The sequence below is a fragment of the Cibotium barometz genome, chromosome 37 (genome assembly GCF_041138505.1).
Source record: "Cibotium barometz isolate CiBa-2024 chromosome 37, ASM4113850v1, whole genome shotgun sequence".
In the NCBI taxonomy this organism is placed as follows: Eukaryota; Viridiplantae; Streptophyta; class Polypodiopsida; order Cyatheales; family Cibotiaceae; genus Cibotium; species Cibotium barometz.
This window is the reverse complement of record NC_141082.1, coordinates 28,387,729-28,407,728: the sequence shown is the minus strand read 5'-3', so window position 1 is coordinate 28,407,728 and position 20,000 is coordinate 28,387,729. Positions and strand designations below refer to the sequence as shown.

General features: G+C 42.5%; 1 protein-coding gene across 2 annotated transcripts; it reads left to right on the top strand.

The window, feature by feature from the left end:
- Positions 1-1,241: 1,241 nt before the first annotated feature.
- Positions 1,242-16,859, top strand: LOC147617126 (ubiquinol oxidase 4, chloroplastic/chromoplastic-like). 2 transcript variants are annotated; one of them, XM_086776720.1, is made up of 6 exons: positions 1,242-1,431; positions 1,516-1,654; positions 15,413-15,481; positions 15,582-15,653; positions 15,864-15,911; positions 16,016-16,859. In XM_086776720.1, exons 3-6 carry the CDS (start codon positions 15,469-15,471, stop codon positions 16,273-16,275), a joined length of 393 nt encoding a protein of 130 aa, XP_086632846.1. In that variant the 5' UTR covers positions 1,242-1,431; positions 1,516-1,654; positions 15,413-15,468; the 3' UTR covers positions 16,276-16,859. The 2 variants fall into 2 exon arrangements, with proteins under 2 accessions (XP_086632846.1, XP_086632844.1); XM_086776718.1 differs by lacking the exons at positions 1,242-1,431; positions 1,516-1,654 and adding an exon at positions 14,909-14,919.
- The last annotated feature ends 3,141 nt before the right edge of the window (positions 16,860-20,000 follow it).

Genomic DNA, 20,000 nt, shown 5'->3' with positions numbered 1-20,000 from the left:
CATATGTGTGCACATGTACTTGTGTATGTGCGTGTATTTATGTGCTTGTGTGCATGTATACACATGTGTGTATGTGCAAGCTTGAGTATGTGTGCAAGTGTGTATATCTCTATATGTTGCATGTGTGTCCATGTGTCGAGTGTGTCTATGTGTGTTTGTATGCGTGTGTGCACGTATCATGTGCTTGTGTCTGTGTGTTATGTGTGCACGATCATGTGCTTGTGTGTGTGTGTGTGTATGCATGAACATATATGTGTGTGCGTCAATATACATATAAATCTATTTATATATACATGCTTACATACCTATAGATACACATACATAATATTGAACATACATGTGTGTGCGTCGATATACATATAAATCTATTTATATATACATGCTTACATACCTATAGATACACATACATACATAATATATATACGTGTGTGTATGTATATTCTCTCTCTTACACATGCACATAATATATATATTTGTGTGTGTATGTGCAAGCTTGAGTATGTGCAAGTGTGCATATCTCTATATGTTGCACGTGTGTCCATGTGTGCGAGTGTGTATATGTGTTTGTATGCGTGTGTGCACGTATCATGTGCTGGTGTCTGTGTGTTGTGTGTGTGTGTGTGTGTGTGCATGAACATACATGTGTGTGCGTCGACATATATATAAATCTATTTATATATACATGCTTACATGCTTACATGTGTGTGCGTCGACATATATATAAATCTATTTATATATACATGCTTACATACCTATACATACACATACATACATAATATATATACGTGTGTGTATCTATAGGTATGTAAACATGTATACAAAGATTTTATTGAAAGATGTGAGATGAGATCTTCTTAGATTCAAATTCAAAATTGCATTGGAAGATGTGAGATTTGGCTCCTCCTCACGCTTGCAGGAGTGGTTATTTTGAATTAGCCCCACCTCCTTTGGCCACGAGGTGGGGTTGTGGTTTTGATTGGGCCCTCTTTTGTTGTCTAGTTCGTGTGTCCGTGTAGGGGCGAGTTATCGTGTGTCCGTGTAGGCGAGTTTGAGAGGCCTTCCCTCCGTGGTCTATGATTCACACGCAAGGATCCTCTTTGGCCTCTATTGGAGAGTTCCTAAGTCATACGTGTGAAGCCCCTCCATTCTATTGGGTATGCACGGATAGCAACAAAAATTGGCAAAAAGGAATCTAGCCTATGTAATAGGAAGAAAATATCTAATGCGTAATATATAGATATCTCTCTCCCGCGCTCTGGCTATGGCTTCTCACCTCTTCAATTCTACTTCTCATATTGGACAAACCATTGCCTCTGTAGACCTTAGACTAGCTTTAGCGAGAAATGCCCATCCTCATGTGCTTCATTTTTCTAAGCTCCACTCTCGCAAAATGTCGCGCTTTCTCAACCTCCAAAGGCCCCCTCTCCACAGGTAAAAGACAATATCTGAATAGTACAAATAAATTATTAACCATGATCAACCATTTTTAATGTTTTTTTGGGGTTTTGTTTGCAGAAAACAGGTGAAGATAAGATCTGTTCTAGCTGGAGATATGGAGGAGAGTGAAAGGCAAAAAGAAGTTTCAACCGAGTCTGCTGGTGGCTGGGGAAAATGGGTCATCAAGGCTGAGCAATCATTTAATGTCCTCCTCACAGTAAGTGCCACTACTTTTGCTTAACATATGCTCTTTCTACCTTGGGTTTTGATATGAAAGGGGTTCTGTGTTCCATGTGCAATGCTCGATACCATGTTGCTCATACAAGACCTTATGCCTTACTGCTATATGTGCCCATTCCTTGACGTCATATGCCAGTGGTGATGTCAGCACTGCTATCAACGTATTCTGAGGTCACCAAGCTGTTTTCTGACAGATCAGGATTGCAAGAATAGGTTATGGCGTCGCTGATGTGCACGCATCTTCTGCATCTTCATTGGAGGAAGAGAGGTTGATCTGATGGTGGCAAGTTCGTTTTCATTGACAGAAGACGATGGCATAGAGGCATTTAATAGTGAAAAGAATACATCAGATTTGTCTTTATTGTGAGGAACCCAGCAGGGTCGTATATAGCCATGTCAGAAGTTCATCATCTAGTAAAGAGCATTATGGCTCATTAGAGAAACAAACTTGTCATTTAGATATGCAGACGGACTTCCTAGTCCAGGAATTTACTCCATTATACCATAGCCATGGCATGGATGATTTGGGAAAGATCCGGAGAGAGAGAGAGAGAGAGAGAGAGAGAGAGAGAGAGAGAGAGAGAGAGAGCATCCTCAGACTGCCATCGCCAGACAGACGAGAGAGGCAGTGAGAGGCTTTGCAAGGGTTCCTTTTACACAATTGCTACATGGAAAAAAAGACACGTTTCAATGGCCAAGAAAAGAAGATGTTTGATTACCTTTAATATATGGTTTGGGCAACCTGACACAAAAAATGTAAAAATCTAGAATCAAGGTGTCACGTGCATACCTTCCGATGGTGCCATGTAAACATGATTATTTCTTGCAGCCGCATAAAGGGCAAAGTTAGAGGCCATATATGGACAATTTGGAGCAGCTTTGGGAGCCTAAATGGTGCCGAAGGTGCTTAGGACATGGACCTTCAGTTAGGACACCTTTTGGGTATAGTTTGGAGGCTAAATATGACATTTTGGACATTATTATGTTCGTCAAAAAGGCAAAACTGACTTGAATATGTCTTGCTAGTAAGATCCCTGCAAAAAGGCAAGTCATGGGTCATTTGTAGGCGTTCAAAGATAGGTTGCAGAGCCAAGACCAAGGGCAAGAGAGCCAAGACCAATGGCATGTAGCCACAACATCTGGATCAGCCAAGTGCACCTCCACATCAGTGTTTTCCACTAATGCCGAGATGAGGACAATAAGCTTTTTGTTTATGCATAGCATTTTGTGATCTGCTGTCATCTTAATTACTCATTCGTTTCCCAATATACATTAGGAGTAGGTTAGGTAAAGAGTCTCTCTTCTCCTTCTCTCTACTCATCATTGCACATGTGATGTTACCTATTGAAGAAGTGTTTGTATTCGAAATTGTGCAAAACACAAAGATGAATAGAGAGAAGAGAGAGACGAGTCGCTGGATCAATGTTTTTTGTATGTATGTATCAAGATGTACAAAGATTCTAGCCAACATGTCTCCCAAAAGGCCTATGACCTGTCCCACAAAGCCTGGGATCAAATGGTTACTAAAGGGATTGAACTTGCCTATATAGTTCCTAATCACCCCTATGCTGCAGTCGGCCAGTGCAATAATTATCAGCCAGGTCCTTGGACAAATAAAATGCAAAAATAGTCATAGATACCAAATTGCTAGTAAATGTTTTTCAGATTCTTCTTATTGCCTTGGGTAAAATATGAAACATTAATCTTGGTGGTTGACGCCTAAACAGAGCCTAAAATTGGGGATTAGCATGTCCACATGTTGTGCATGTGACATCTCCTCTTGCTAAGCTTGATGACGAGAATCTATTGATCTTGGATGACTGACATCGTTGTCTATTATAAAAACGTGAATAAGATGAAGTTCCAACATGTTAAATGAAGGGTGTACTAGTGGATGCATGTGCAACAACCCTTGATTGCACACGTGTGACGCGTCGAAAGCACGTTCCATCCTCTCGAAGAAAATCATACACCATATCCTTACTCGTGCGTCTATGGATAAAAGATAATTCCCTTGATCTAGGCCATGCTCCAACTTTTTAAGAACCTGCGGATCAATCTCTTTCACCTTCCACTATGCAACACATCCCCACCCTCAATGTTGGTCACATCCTCTCTCTCAATGTTGGGAGTGACATTTGTGCCTTTCAGTTGTTCTAAGAGACGAAGGTTGGCATTTACATAGACCAACCTATCAAGTTGTGCTGTGCTCAACCTTGAACAAATTCTAATTGTTAGCTAGTTATATAGATATTTAGAAGAAATAACAAAGATCACATGTGATACAACTAGACTCTATAATACATATTAGGCATTATACATCAAATGATGATGTAAAGTGGGATTACCTGTTTCTTTTCTTAGTATGTATATCAGTGCATATACTCTATATGTGCGGGTTGCACCACTAGTACACTCTTGGGAGAGAACTCGGAGTGCCAATGCTTGCAAATTGGGAGTAAGACGCCCATTTATTCCCCATCATGATATTGCAAATCTCTGTTGCTCTAGTCTTGTGGCCACATCTTGCATGAATTGGTCTCGATCATGGGCATAAATGATACTCCTCTTCAAATTCTATAAGATGGCATTCCTAGTTAGTGTTAGGTTACAGGCAAGGCTTAAAGATAAGAGAAGCATATGCCCCTGTAGTTATATGACTAACGACATGCTTACTTTGCTCGATCCCTAGAGACTCACATAGGATGTCCAATGTGTCATGTGCATATGCGCACACAGACATGCTAATCCCAAGGCTAATCTTTGAAAGGTAGCAGATAAATAGTAGACCTAGGGCATGAGTAGGGAGGGCAGAGGAGTATCCCAGAAGGCATCTTATGGATGTAGGAGCAGATCAGCAAGGTACTTGAGGGGCTACATGGTTGGTCAGCAACATATGGATATTTCTGTCTTTTTAGCTGGCCGACAGAAGGTCGGGATTTCTCATGGGGCCTATTTAAGGCTTTGCCACCTTTTCAGGCATCTGACACCTTGAGAGTGTTGGGTCATAGTAGCTTAGGTAGGATATGTTTTCCACCTCTATTGGGGCATGCCTAGGGTTTCTAGAACTATGTACCCTTTTTGTATTATATGAATATATTGAAAATACAGCTATCTCTTTCTCTTCTTTTGTCGCATGCGGATGCTCTGGGGTCTCCTTTCAGCCCTAAACACCATATGGGAACATGCTGATGCAAAATGCAAGCAGAAGAGAGAGAGAGATAGCAGAGTATTCAGTTTTTTACATAGTACAAAAAGGTACATCAGTCTTGCAGCCCTTGGTTGCCTTCCATGAAAAGGTGTAAAACCCTAACTCTAAGCCTAGATCTATCACTCAGCCAAGCAAGGTGAAACTCGCGGCGGGTGCCCGGGGGACTAGGGCCTTTGACACACTTGTTGATACCATCAATGCATATTAAAACATTTAAACATGGCCACAACTTAACACATATCCATCATCACTTTGCATAAAACATAAAGCTGGACAAAACATCCACAAATGCTGAAAATGGAGCTTGCACGTGTGACACCGCATAGAGGCCGGAATGGGCCGACCCCCCCCCCCCTTGGAATATTTTATTACCCAAGGAGAATAATATCATGTACAAGCTTTGAGGGCCTTACTCTCCCCATGGGAGATGCCGGATTATCCATATACAAATGCCATGACACAGCCCAACACGAGGCATACCTCCGTGTGGGTACTGATTCTTCCCCAAAAACCACGGGTCTTCATGCAATAGAAAGGGTACAGCAAATACAACTCTCCATTCAGCCGGTACAGTAGGTACAATGGTTGGTACAGCCGGTATAGTGGCTGGTACAGCGGGTGCAGTGGCTGGTACAACGGGTACAGTGGTTGGTACAGCGGGTACAGCAGGTACAGCAAGTACAAATGCTGGTACAGCAAGTACAGTGGCTGGTACAACAAGTACAGTGGCTGGTACAGCCGGTATGGTGGCTGGTATAGTAGGTACAGCAAGTACAAATGTTGGTACAATAAGTACAATGGCTAGAAATCATAATAAATGATTGAATACCCTTGCCTTCAGTATTTCTTTGCGATGGAAGCCTCCAAAACAGTCCCCAACAGCCTGTATTCTTCATGGGCAGCCTTCAAGTGAGAGAGAAAGAGAGTAGCCATGATTAGGGCAGCCTGTAACGGTGGTAGAGGCTAGTGTGCAGCAAGAGAGCCTCTATTAATGAAGAGAGAGGGCTCCTATTTATAGATTTGGGCCTCCCATGAGCTAAAAGGCAAGAGAAGGCTACGATGACAAGTGGAGAGCCACACAATAGCTGGAGTGACAAGTGTGAGGCCACTTGTCTCACTTTGATTCACTTTCTTGCCACGTCCCAATCTAAGAGATGGGTCCTTCCATAATCTTTACCTCTAAAAAGTCCAGATATCATAATCATGTCCCAAGTAAATGGGCGAGACAAATCAGTCCCATAAGTCCAGATATCATAATCCATGTCCCAAGATAAATGGGCGAGACAAATCAGTCCCATAAGTCCAGATATCATAATCCATGTCCCAAGTAAATGGGCGAGACAAAACAGTCCCATAAGTCCAGATATCATAATCCATGTCCCAAGTAAATGGGCGAGACAAAATAAGTCTCCTGCCAACAAGACATCGGTCCACATGACCCTTGGCATAGACATAAGTCCCGTCATGTCCACTTTACCACTTGCACTCCGTGTTGGTACTCTGACCACACACCTTGGATGAGAGGTGGGCTCAAGTAACAAGATAAAACAATCACTTAGATAACCTGGTGTTCCATAAGCATTTCTCCTACACATAGTTTATAGGCATTTCGGCCACCAATAGTTTGTAGGCATTTCGGCCACCAACTCACTCTACCCTCTCAAGTGCCCATGTTCCCTTCCATCTGCTCTCTATTGTTCCACCCACACATGGTAGAAACAATCTTCAAGAGAGCACGTAGGACAAGAGAACACTACACAGGGTATGTTGTGCTTGTCACTACCCTTTGAAGTGCCCGTGTTCCCTTCCATCTGCTCTCTATTGTTCCACCCTCACATGGTAGAAACAATCTTCAAGAGAGCACGTAGGACAAGAGAACACTACACAGGGTATGTTGTGCTTGTCACTACCCTTTGAAGTGCCCATGTTCCCTTCCATCTGCTCTCTATTGTTCCACCCTCACATGGTAGAAACAATCTTCAAGAGAGTACGTAGGACAAGAGAACACTACACAGGGTATGTGAATCATGAGTTTCATAAGTCCAATGCATCCCAAAGAAAGGGAGCCAAAAAGAATAATCCATCCCAGTAAAAGGGAGCCATAAACATAATCCATAAACCTGAGGATGGATCCAAATCCCTAGAAAAGAAGTCCAGGAATCCATAGACCTGTATACCATAATCCTTGTATATCATAACCCTTACCACATACTCCGTGCTATCCACACACCTTGGAGTAGAGGTGGACTTTATCCATAAAAGCATCATATCCATGAGATATCCAAAGATTTCTTCTCTAAAAACTCGGACAGATTCGTCCATAGAAATTGCTTGTGAAGCCCAATATCTATATAAATCTCATCCAAGAAAGAAATCTCCATGGATATAATCCATCCCAATAAAAAGAATTCATCCCATTAAAGGGAGCCATAAACAATGTTTCCCTGAAACCATCTCAAGGCAAACAACAACACCTTTCTCCTTGCATAGCTATACAAGGGTAAGTGAACATCAAAAACACTTCATAGTAAATAGCCAAAGCACCAACTTTGCAAACTCAAAATATACTTAGCTTTTCTTTGCCAGGTTGGTCATGAAGCCAAAAGAAATATCTCGTCACCATATCCTTAAGATATCCTGAGATATATCTCCATATAGCTTGCCTGTAGGCTTGATAATATAATCCACAATATCCATATGGAAAGAGTGCTAAACGTGTGCACATAAAGCCAACTTCACACTTCCACGATAAAATTCTGTGAATTCATAAATCCTTAGATCAACAAGCTGTCTACTGCTCATACTCTTGCTTCATAAGCTATGAAGCAGTTGGCCATGCTTAACAGCAATGATGGTAAGTGTGGTCCCCACTTGAGATCTTTTCTCTTCCTTAACAGCAATGATGGTAAGTGTGGTCCCCACTTGAGATCTTTTCTCTTCCTTATTGATAGAAGGAAGCCTCTGCTTCCAAGAAAGCCTATGCTCTGATACCAATGAAACTCGCGGCGGTGAGTGTCCGGGGAACTAGGGCCTTTGACACACTTGTTGATACCATCAATGCATATTAAAACATTTAAACATGGCCACAGCCTTAACACATATCCATCATCACTTTGCATAAAACATAAAGCTGGACAAAACATCCACAAATGCTGAAAATGGAGCTTGCACGTGTGACACCGCATAGAGGCCGGAATGCCCCCCCTTGGAATATTTTATTACCCAAGGAGAATAATATCATGTACAAGCTTTGAGGGCCTTACTCTCCCCACGGGAGATGCCGGATTATCCATATACAAATGCCATGATACAGCCCAACATGAGGCTACCAAGCCGGAACATAGGCTGTAGAAATGCCGAGCCAACAATATAATCCATATACCTCCGTGTGGGTACTGATTCTTTCCCAAAAACCACGGGTCTTCATGCAATAGAAAGGGTACAGCAAGTACAACTCTCCATTCAGCCGGTACAGTAGGTACAATGGCTGGTACAGTGGGTACAGCGGTTGGTACAGCGGGTACGGTGGCTGGTACAATAGGTACGATGGCTGGTACAGCAGGTACAGCAAGTACAAATGTTGGTACAGTAAGTCAGTGGTTGGTACAACAAGTACAATGGTTGGTACAGCCGGTATGGTGGCTGGCACAGCAGGTACAGCAAGTACAAATGTTGGTACAACAAGTACAATGGCTAGAAATCATAATAAATGATTGAATACCCTTGCCTTTAGTATTTCTTCGCGATGGAAGCCTCCAAAACAGTCCCCAACAGCCGGTATTCTTCATGGGCAGCCTTCAAGTGAGAGAGAAAGAGAGTAGCCATCATTAGGGCAGTCTGTAACGGTGATAGAGGCTAGTGTGCAGCAAGAGAGCCTCTATTAATGAAGAGAGAGGGCTCCAATTTATAGATTTGGGCCTCCCATGAGCTAAAATGGCAAGAGAAGGCTACGATGACAAGTGGAGAGCCACACAATAGCTGGAGTGACAAGTGTGAGGCCACTTGTCTCACTTTGATCCGCTTTTTGACAAGTGTGAGGCCACTTGTCTCACTTTGATCCACTTTCTTGCCACATGTCCCAATCTAAGAGATGGGTCCTTCCATAGTCTTTACCTCTAAAAATATCCCAACTGGTAGACATTCTGTCATAGGCACTTTGCCAACTCTTGGTATCTGCTCAATTTCAGATGTAATGACGCGAACAGAATTTCCATCGGAGTCGGGCAAAAAATAGCAACTCTCCTAAATTTTAGGAGTGTGGTCCTTTGTATTCTAGGATAATCCCCCATTCCCAAAGCTTGTACTTTCCAAATATTTTAACATCCTGGAGTGCACCAGACCCCTTTCACACTGGGAAATGTCCAGGCTGGTGACACAAGGACTGAAAAAATCAAATTGTTGTGCAAAACTGCCTTTCATAGGCTGGACATGACACCATAAACTGGCCGAGTGCTGGTCGGCTAGCTACTTGGACAAACATCCAACTTTTGCTGTAGCCGACTGGACATCAACCTGTATCTACTGGGCCGACAGCCCCTCTATGTCCATCATTAGTCAAATCCTTGCCAAATGAGCAACACATGCTCCTAAAATCTGTTTGCTGATCTGTCTTTATTTGGTTGCTCTCCTCAGGATTAGCTTTGAGTTCAGCTAGTGCATGTCTTGCACATGACATCTTTCCATCTCTTCGTTGCGTTTTGTATCAAGATGTTCCTTTAGGGTTGAAAGAAGACACAGAGCTTCCGCACATGTGATGTTGGTATTAGAGCTTTAGGTTCATCAATCCTAAGCATTGACGGTGTCCCAGATGAAGGTGCACCGTCCAAGGAGAGTTGCTGAGGATTTTGGCTACTTCAATCATCACCATTCTCTTGGGACAGCTATTACAGGGCAAGCTTGTGATGTGGAACGATGTAAAAGATCGGTTAGGAAATCGGCTCAAGGCCAAATACGAAGAGTCTGATGAGGATGAAGGTGAAGACTCTGAAACTGAAAGTGATAAGAGTGTTTCTGAAGTTCCAATTAACAAGCTTGGGGAATATCAGTACTATGAAGGTGAGGATATGAGTGCAACCATTCCCATCTCTTACAAGGGATATCAAATTTTGGCCATCCTTGATGGTAGAGCGGGAGTGAGTATTGCTACTAAAGCTTGTTGGTTGAAGTGGGGAAAACCTGCTCTCGAACCCATAGGAGTCTGTCAAATGGCTGACGGTTCTCTTGAATGACCGTTTGGAAAAGTCAGCAAGATGCACATGGACACATGTGGAATAACTTTTGAACACACCTTTGTTATCATGGATTTCCACAAGCCAACCAACTATGATGTTATCTTGGGTAGGCCATTCATCAGACAGTTGTTGATGATCCATGATTGGGGAACCAACAACATTTATATGAGAAAGAACGAGCAAATGATTAAAGTCAACTTAGCCAATCATAGCGCTCACCCAGTCACTAGATCTCCCATAGATCTAGAATCAGACACAACGTCTCATTTGAGAAAATCTGATTCTAGATCTCCCATAGATCTAGAATCAGACACGACGTCTCATTTGAGAAAATCCACATGGACAAGCGTCTGTTTAATGTGTAAAGGCAAGATATCAGATCTTGAACCATAAATAATTGCCCAGAAAGAAGAGTTCATAAATGAAGGCCTTAATGTGGATCTCAAAAAGATTGGCACGACGTTTAAAGAGAGAGCTCCGTGTACAAGTTAATCAAGATGCACATGGGCATTGTCTTCTACTGCAGCCACCTATTTAGAGGCCACATTTGAGCTCATGGACGGGGATTTTGGGTAGTTGGACAGTGAGCAGCTTGGTGCCCATGGCTGGGTCCAGTGTTGACAGCTTTCAACATATTGATGATTGCATGCAGTCGTGAATAGTTGACACAGTTGGCTGACCAGCCCTCTAGCCACTGTATTGTTGGGTATTTCGGAATTAGTCTAGAGTTCTGGTCAAGTGTCCTTAGTGATAGGTGTGAACACCCTCTTATTTAGGGTCAAAAGATAAGGCCTTGGTGTCTATAAAAGCATATACTTGGTTCTTCATTTTGACACATTATGAGTACCATTCAAGTTGTGCAATCTCTCTCTCATACTTGAGCTCTACTCTCTCTCTCTCTCTCTCTCTCTCAACACACTCCACCATGATGATGAAATTTCATCCTCCGTAGCTCCATGTGTGATCTCTTGTGATATCCAATGTGTTATTAGAGCTCAGGCAATCCATGTATCTTTCTCCTCCTTATGTTGGCATCTCTGCGTTTTTAGGGTTTCTGCATTTTTAGGTTTTTGCACCTTTAGGGTTTCTGTGTTTTTAGGGCTTCTGCATTTTTTTTCCCTCATCAGAGCCCAGTGTTCATCCATTCAGTCCAGCATTTTTTTGCTCATCATGCCAATCTGTGTTTTTTACATCGCCCACATGAATATCACCATCACCCTCTCCTTCACGTTTTGACATTTTCGTGTTTTGTTTCTCATGCTGAAGCTTTGCATTTTAGTGTGTTGATGCCCCACAAGTTTGAGAAGCAATGTTCACAAGGCTGAAAGTTGGTGACCTGTTCAGGCTGTCCATGTGAAGGAAAACGCATGAGAACACCACTTAGTGCTGGCTGCCCTCAGTCCAGCCTTGCATTTTTTTAAAATCAACCACCGCTGCATGTTTTACTCCTCAGCCCCAGCCTGCAATGTTTCTCTACCGATCAGCCTCTTCCGCTCTGTGATCTGCTGCGACCAGGCCGCCTCCTTTGGGCTATCCTGAGTGATCTTCCAAAGTCTGCATCCTCTAGTGGTCTTCCTTCTACATCAGTCCGAGGACTCCTTTGTGCTCGTTGATTCCACTGTCCTCTGCAACAGATCGCATATGTCATAAGGTATTTAGTGCTCGTATCATTAGCTTTTTGACATAAAGTATCATGGAAGAACTCTTTCTTCCCTCGGGTTCTCTACCATGGTCACCATCGTGCCCAAGACTCAAACATAAAAAACTAAAGATTGAGGAAAATTCCGCCTCGCTAAAATCTGAATTATATATTTGGATCCTTTTGGATTTTGTAATGCCTTGTTTCTATTAAAGGCTCCTCTCCATCATTCCTGCTTTAGGTGAGGGGACTTGTTTTGGTATGCCGATGTAGGCTGTTTTTGTCCCTGGGAGGACTCGACCTCTGAGTCTTTTGTAAAGACTGTGCGTGTTAAGCCTTTGAGCCATGCTTGTTGAGCCTCTGAGCATTTTGAGCCATGGTCACTGGTCTCTGAGCCATGCTTACTAGCCTCTGAGTTTGAAGTGGGGACCATGGTTTGTTTCTTTGCTTGTGTTGGTGTACGGGACTATTGAAGGTTATGCATGCAACTTCACCATCACTCTGGAGGGGGGTTTGTTGGGTATTTCAGAGTTAGTCTGGAGTCTGGTCAATTGTCCTTAGTGATGTGAACACACTAGGTGTGAGCACTCTCTTATTTAGGGTCAAAAGATAGGCCTTGGTGCCTATAAAAGCATGTACGTGGGTCCTTCATTCTGACACGTTATGAGTACCATTCAAGCTGTGCAATCTTTCTCGTACTTGAGCTTGTCGGAATGCACAGCGGAAAATGAGACAACTGCTGTGAGAAAGAAAATGCAGAAGTGGAGAGAGAGAGAAGTTGCATAAACTCTGCTATATACACAAGATCCGGTACAAAACCTGGTGTGGGGGGCAGCCAAGCATATATACTATCTGGGGAGGCAGTTGGCCAGTAGCAAACTGGGCCGACAGCCCTAGATGTGCCCACGATTGAAAAATATGAGTCGGCCAGCAATATATGAGTCGGCTAGCTACTACTGAATAAGTTGGCCAGCATCACACGACAAGTTGGCCAGAAATAGAAAGCCCCCACGACCAGAGAAAACAGGGAAGAACATGAAAAATGAGGAAAAAATTCGAGAGAACTCCTTGGCAGGCACACCCACAACAAAGGCCCTCACTAAGTAATATTGTACGACAAGAGATGATTGCTAAACCCCCTCTCAGCTCTTGGATGTGGAACCAACCCCAGTGAGTTGGAGTGTTGACAAAGCATTGCATGAGGTAGAGACTTCGTGAAGAGGTAAACCGCATTGTCCTCCGTTGAACAATAAACAAGCAAGATGTCACCAGCCAAAATCTTTTCACGAACAAAGTGATATTGTATCTCTATGTGCTTGGTCCGAGCATGGAAGACCGGGTTCTGAGCAATAGCTATACAGCTATGGTTATCGCACTGGATGTCGGTGGGGTCCTTTTGTGGAAACCCAATCTCGCCAAGTAACCTCCATAGCCACACAACCTCGCAAGAAGCACCATAAGCAGCCCGATACTCTGCCTCTGTACAAGATAAGGCATCTCTGGATCTCCTCCCCAATCTGGGTCACTCTAACCACACACAGAGTCAGACTCGGTCCTTCGTTTCCCCTCGAGTAACATAGAAGAGTCCAAGATCCTTCGTACCCTGTAGATACCGCAAGATCCGCAATCCTACGTCCCAATAAGTCTTCAAAGGTGTCTGCATGAATGAGCTCAACATCCCCACTAGAAAGCTCAAGTCCAATCTGGTGTTCAGTAACCAAATTAATGAACCAACAAGCTTCCGATAAAAGGAGGCATCAACTTGCTCATTAACTGTAAGTTTGGTATACGGGTCCATTGGTGAAGAAATAGGCTTGCAGTTCTCCATCCCAAAGGTCTCTAGCAACTCATGAACATTTCGGTGCTGTGAAGCAAAGAACCTCCTCTGGGTCTGCCAAATCTCCAATCCCAAAAAGAAATGGAGTAAGCCTAAGTCGGTCATCTCAAACTCCTTTGACAAGGCAGCCTTCGTCATAGCTATGTGCTCCACATGACAGCCAGTGAGAATAAGATCATCCACATAAGGATAATCAAAGTGACCATACCACGTTCCCGAAAGAGATACAAGTTGGGATCTGCAACTGATCTCTGAAAACCTTTCCGTAGAAAGAAGGAATTAATCTTCCGATTCCAAGCCTTGGGAGCCTGCTTAAGACCATACAAGGCCTTCCGTAACCTGAAAACTATCCCCTTCGATCCTGGAACCTCAAAGCTTGGAGGTTGCTCAACATACACCTCCTCCTACAAGTCACCATTAAGGAACACAGATTTTACATCCATCTGATACACCGGTCATCGCTGAGAAGAGGCAAGGGCCACTCTATGCACTCTTTCATGGTATCATTGCTCCCGGTTCAGCGATTTCCTCTACTGCCTCAGATTCAGCCCTATTTACAGCCCCTTAACCTCTGCGGTTGTTGGTCCCTTTGCCTTCTATGGAGGAGCTTGCTTCTATGCTGTGTGATGCTATTGAGGAGGCTACTGCTACTTTAGTTACCACTACTGTGAATGTTCCTATTTTCCTTGCTCTGTGAGGATTTTGGATTGTGGTTAGGTGTGTCCGTGATCGTGCCTGGGGCACAGTGGTACTTCCAGGGCTTGAAGGATTGGGATTTGGAGTTGGTTGGGCTTGTGGAGTCCCGGCATCAATTTTCAGAGGGGGCAGTTTAGTTCTTACATTTGGCGATGCCGACCTTCGAGGAGGATGCTATTGTACAGCATTTGGCTACTCTTGGTACAGAGTTGGAGCAGATGGACTCTTTCTTTTGAGGGCATTATCTTCTTGGAGCTACAGGCTTCTAGGGATTTCTGTGGCACTGTGTTTACATTTGGGTTTGGCACCGATATTTGGAGCAGCACGACGCAGCCTACATGGTTGTTTTCTTCTAGAGGAGCAGTGTACCTGGCAGCTTGTTCTCTTGCTTTTGTAGTTGAGTTGCTGTGGAGATTGCTTGTGGAGCTTTCGTGGTACTTGTTGCTGCTGCATTCTTTTGTCTTTGACAGAGGACGACTTCTTCGGCTTTTCGGAGTATGTTCAGCATCTGGTGCTGAGAGGGGGTGTTAGCACATTGATCCCCAGTTTCTGCCCATTTCTGGTGTCCTTTTGGTCCCTTTTGCATGGCCCTTGATTGTGGGCTGGCCACCCAGCCCCCGTATGGCATGTCAGTATTAGGTGACCCATGTTTTGATATGATTCTTTGATGTTGATATTTTATGGCTCTTTTTCTAGAGATTCAGTATTTTAAAGTTTTTAAAGTAGTCGAGTGGCGTGATTTCTGTAATGAAATGTAAGCCAATGCTTACACACTGTGGCATTATAATGCTCGTGTGGGTTTCAATTTGTGCTCATTTACATACACATAACACACGTGCATGCACATGCACAGACAGACACTGACAGAGACATACATACGTACGTACGGCATACACACATGCATACATATGTACATACATACGAACATACATACAAAGTACACACACACACATGAAAATTAAAGTGAACAAATAGCGAATTTAGCTCGATGCTAAGGGAAAGTCTCAATACTAGCTTCCTCTCTTCAAAATGTTTTCAATCTTTTTCATAAGCATTCTAGAAGGTTTGTGTAGATCTGTTGAATTGGTCTTAACCTCTTGACCTGCTGTTATGATTTGTAGATCATTTTTCGGAATGTGTGGAAAGGCATGCTTATTCTACTTATGATAAGTTCATCATGCAGCATGGGGGTGAGGCTACACCTGTAGACTTATTTCATATTTCAACCATTCCTTATTGCAAGCCTTGTATCGTATTTGCCTTCATAGTAATTGCCTTGATGTTATTCAGAGGAATTGAAAAAACTGCCGGCTCCAGAGGTTGCTGTAAAATACTACACAGAAGGTGATCTCTACATGTTTGGTAAGTCCATTTTAGTTTTGAAACATATAATATGTATGTATTGAGGTAGGTAGGTATAAATGTATGTATGTAAGTATATGGTGTAATTGGCTGTTTTTTTTTACAACTCCTCTGTTGTAAACTCTATTATTTGAGATAGTTTGTTCATGCAAATACTAGTGCTCACCACAATGTTTTTGAGATCCTATGTTTTTCTGCTTTTTTTGGCAGATGAATTCCAAACAAACCGCGTTCCCGAGTCCCGAAGGCCTAAAGTCGGTATATTTTCAACCTTATTAAGAAAAGGATTTTTGACGGTTTCATGGATTTGGATACAATACCTTCCAGGCGGCGCTCTTTACATCTGTTTTTGCATGTAACAGACAACTTGTACGATGTTTTTGTGAACATTCGAGAAGACGAAGGGGAGCATTGCAAAACCATGCTTGCCTGTCAAACACGTGGAAATCTATTCTCTCCTCACACCATTGATCCTAAAGACAAGGCTGATGATGCAGATGATGTTAAGGAATGTGTTTTGCCACCAGCTGAGTGTGCTGGCATTTCGGAGTGCTTAACAACCTCAAGCTCTTTTGCTTCTCGAGCTCAGAAGCTTGGGATGGATGTACCTGTGAAGCGCTAATTGTAGCAGTGGAGTATGTGACATCATCATCATGTCAAGCTTGTTGAGGACACATCCTCATCTGAGATCTCAAGGTGGTCTAGTGTGACTACTTGTTAGCCTTGATACAAGGTTGCAGATGCATCATCCAGTGTCTTGGATGCTCATTTATATATATATTGAATTAAATGCAGTACATGCATATTAAAGTATGTAAGATGACGACCTGATGTGCGTGGTGTAGCTGTGGTCCACTGGGATTAAATGTAGACCAAAAAAATCATTGTAGTTAACTGGTCACAAAACATGAAGATACATAGTGAATGCAGACCGCTCCAACAAACAAGGTTGGGCCTTGAGAGGTTCGTGCTTGAGGGATTACATGTACCCTATTTATTTTGGACGGATGGGTTCTGTATGGGGGTAATTGCCCATTCATCAGCTACATCAGGTGTTCCAACTAAAAGTGATAGGTGGGGAATATGTATAATTTACTGCACTCTTCAAGAAAAGATATTTCAAATTTCACTTCTCTGGAAAAAAGAGGTGATATTGTAAATTCTTTGGTATGCTTTCTTTTTACATTGCAAGAAGGGTTGTCCTTTCGACTGTTCTCAGTGCACCACCGTTAGAATAGCAGCTATGTGGATGCACTTATTGTGAAGTAGCTTCTGTTATTGACCTAAACCAGAGAAAGCTGCATACAAATCTCATGAAAAAGAAAAGCAAGAATCAAACTTGAAGTAGTAAATCTTCCAATTAATCTTAGATTTCGAGATCTAATGGCTTCAAATTTATGGTAACAATTACTTTGTTATATTCAGAACTAGTATGCCTTGTGCAGAACAATTGTTTAAAAGTAGATGAGTAAAGTACTGTAGTGCAGTCTGTGCAATACCGCAAGTTTATTAGTGCTCACTTCAACCTTGTGTGTGCTGCTCTAGGTGGTGGTGTTAATGGAGAATGGATATTTGCTAGTTGCAAGTCCTTACACGTGCTACTAAGAAGCTGCCCCTCTGCAAAAATAGCATTGCTATTGCATCCCCATGGCACTCGTTTAGCCGAGCATGGCTTACAAGGTTGATTAGTGCGTTGCCTTATTATATGGTGTGTTTAACATGTCTGGAAAACTATAATTTTGATTCGCGAATCTCCTCGTGTAGTAGAGCGGTAAGGACTTTGAAATTCCGTTAGTGGTTTATGGGGTCAAAATCTCATGTCACACAGACACCTCCAAGAAGTGCAATTGGAGAGAGATTCTCTACTTTCAACTTGTGTTATGCCTAACAACATACCTCCTTGTTGGGTACATGGCTATGACTAGTATGACTAGAGCATCTCTTGTTTCATTGCCAAGGGAAATACATTGCTCGGACCCAAATTTGGCATTTTAGTGGATTCAATGAGATGTGGTGAAGTGTGATCTTTCAAGTACCTTACAAAGACAAGTGAGATGCGCTTTTCAATTCAAGTGTACATGAAGATCATTGATGAATATATCCATGATCTTTCAAAGGAGATCCTCGAAGGTATTACATATCACGCATTGGAAAGTGGTGGGGACATTGGCGAAGCCGAATAGCATTCCTCAATACGTGTGGATTCCATATTCCTTAGTAAACCATATCTTGTGTTGATTGGTTGGATATTTTTCGTACCGTGACAACTATGGCTGCAAGGTTAGAAAACTTGTCCATGTGTGTGTTGTAGGCCTGACAAAGACCCACGAATGGGCGAATTTCTTGGGTTGGAGTGGGAACATCCCAACTGAGAATGGCTTGTACCTTTTCAAGATCAAGGCTAATACCTAATGAACTGATGATGTATCCCAGGTAATGAATTTCCAGTGCTCCAAACTCATTCATGACTTGCTTATAGCTTGAGAAGTCATCCAAGAAGCTGTAAGTTTCTTCTTTGACGATTCTCTTTAAGAAGCCATCCAAGAAGCTGTAAGCTATGGTCAGTGTATGGGAGCAAGTCGTGATTGCAAGATGTGGCATTTACATTTTAAGGTTATAACACACTCTAAGCTTTCTGTTCTGTTTTGGTGATACCCACTCAGTCACGAATCCCCCGTGTTGATGAGCGTGGCCATCTCATCTTTGACCAATTGTTTACACTTGGGATTCATATTGTAAGCTTTGTACTTTGAGGATTTTGTGCCTTCTATGATAGTAATGGCTGTTTCACTACATCCGGAGAAATTCCTAGCATGTCTATGTATTTTTAGGAAAAAATGTTTCATACTTCTTGGGAAGAGTTATCAAATTTTCTTTCTATTTTGGGGTGAGGTCTTTGGCTTAGTTCTTCACTTGGGCCATCAGGATAAGCTTCCTTGACCTTAGGGGAGTCATGAAAGCTCTACGATTCTCACACTCTTTATCCAACAACAATGAGTTGGGTACTCTTTTAGTTTCTTCGAGAGGTTGGAATAGTCAATTGGTTTCCTCCCCTTGTCAAGATCTTGCTTGAGTAGGAGGTCCTCCACTGTCTCATCAAGGGAGGTAGCTTTAGGATTCTTGTTCGAATCACTTTCATTGATCACAATGTCATCATCTGTGACAACTTTCATTGGTCACAATAAAAAAGAGAGAAGAAGTGGGATCCCACAAGGAAGGGAGGTCCCATTAGAGCTTGAATGGACACAAGATAGAAGAAAATCTACTTTTACATAGCCAAGGCTTCCATGGAAGGTTGAGCTCTTTGAGAAAGTGTATTAGTGAAAAATGATTAGCATTGATTGGTGTAGGATTAAGCCCAATAATTATCTTATATACTTGGCCTTCCTTTCACACTTATTTAACTATGTCCATGCCCAAGTTTACAAGCATATAGGCCATAGTCGATAGTCCCCATATTAATATGTACATGGCCACTTCTCATGTCCATGGGCCCACCATTGTTACAAACCTTCCCTTCCGATAGGGTTGGTCCCCGACACCATTAGCATTCAGCTCAAGAGATGGTATTCATCATCACCACACCGTGTAACCCGTGTGTTATGAAATGACCAAAATGATATGACTATAAAATCTATCCATGAGAGCATAATCTCATCTATACGATTAAAATTGCATGTAATGCTCTCAAATCAGCCTTCCATAAATCACAATGCCATCATATAAATCCGATACTCATAAGGCCTCCAAAACTTAAATTACAAAAAATTGCAGCAAGCATAAGGAGCGGGCTACCATGAAGCCTCCTCAAAGGAGTAAACCTTTCCATTTCACTAAAGTATTCCATTAGAGAAAGCATTGTTTCTCTCTTGCCCACTATACTCTTTGGCACATATTCAATCATGCTCTCCTCATCCCATGGGAGAGGTGGCTCATCCACCACTTGCATATCCAGTAGTAAGCCTTCAAATGTGATACATGGAAAACATCATGTATCCTAGTGGTAGGAGGAAGCAACAACCCTCAACTTTCCTCAACACTTTGAATGGTCCATAATAACGATGGGCAAACTTCGTTTGCATGTGTTTTCTTTGAGTGAACCAATTCTCAAAAACACCAAATCCCTTTCTTTGAGATAAAGGCCTTTTACGAGCATCTTCATTGTTCTCTCTTAAGACTTTTTGAGGTTTTCCTTACATTGTTGGAGTATGGCTTGCATCTTTTCCACTTCATCTCATTTGGATTCATACCATGTTGCTTGAAAACCACCATTGGAAAATTCACTTTGTACCCATACATAGCCTCAAATGGTGACATCCTAATACTAGAGCGATAGGTACTATTATA

What these genes read in the sequence shown, in the direction of transcription:
- LOC147617126 (XM_086776718.1), top strand. An exon ending in AGGTGATCTCTACATGTTTG is followed by an intron (nt 15,654 to 15,863) that starts GTAAGTCCATTT and finishes TTTTTTTGGCAG; the next exon opens with ATGAATTCCAAACAAACCGC. An exon ending in GTCCCGAAGGCCTAAAGTCG is followed by an intron (nt 15,912 to 16,015) that starts GTATATTTTCAA and finishes TGCATGTAACAG; the next exon opens with ACAACTTGTACGATGTTTTT.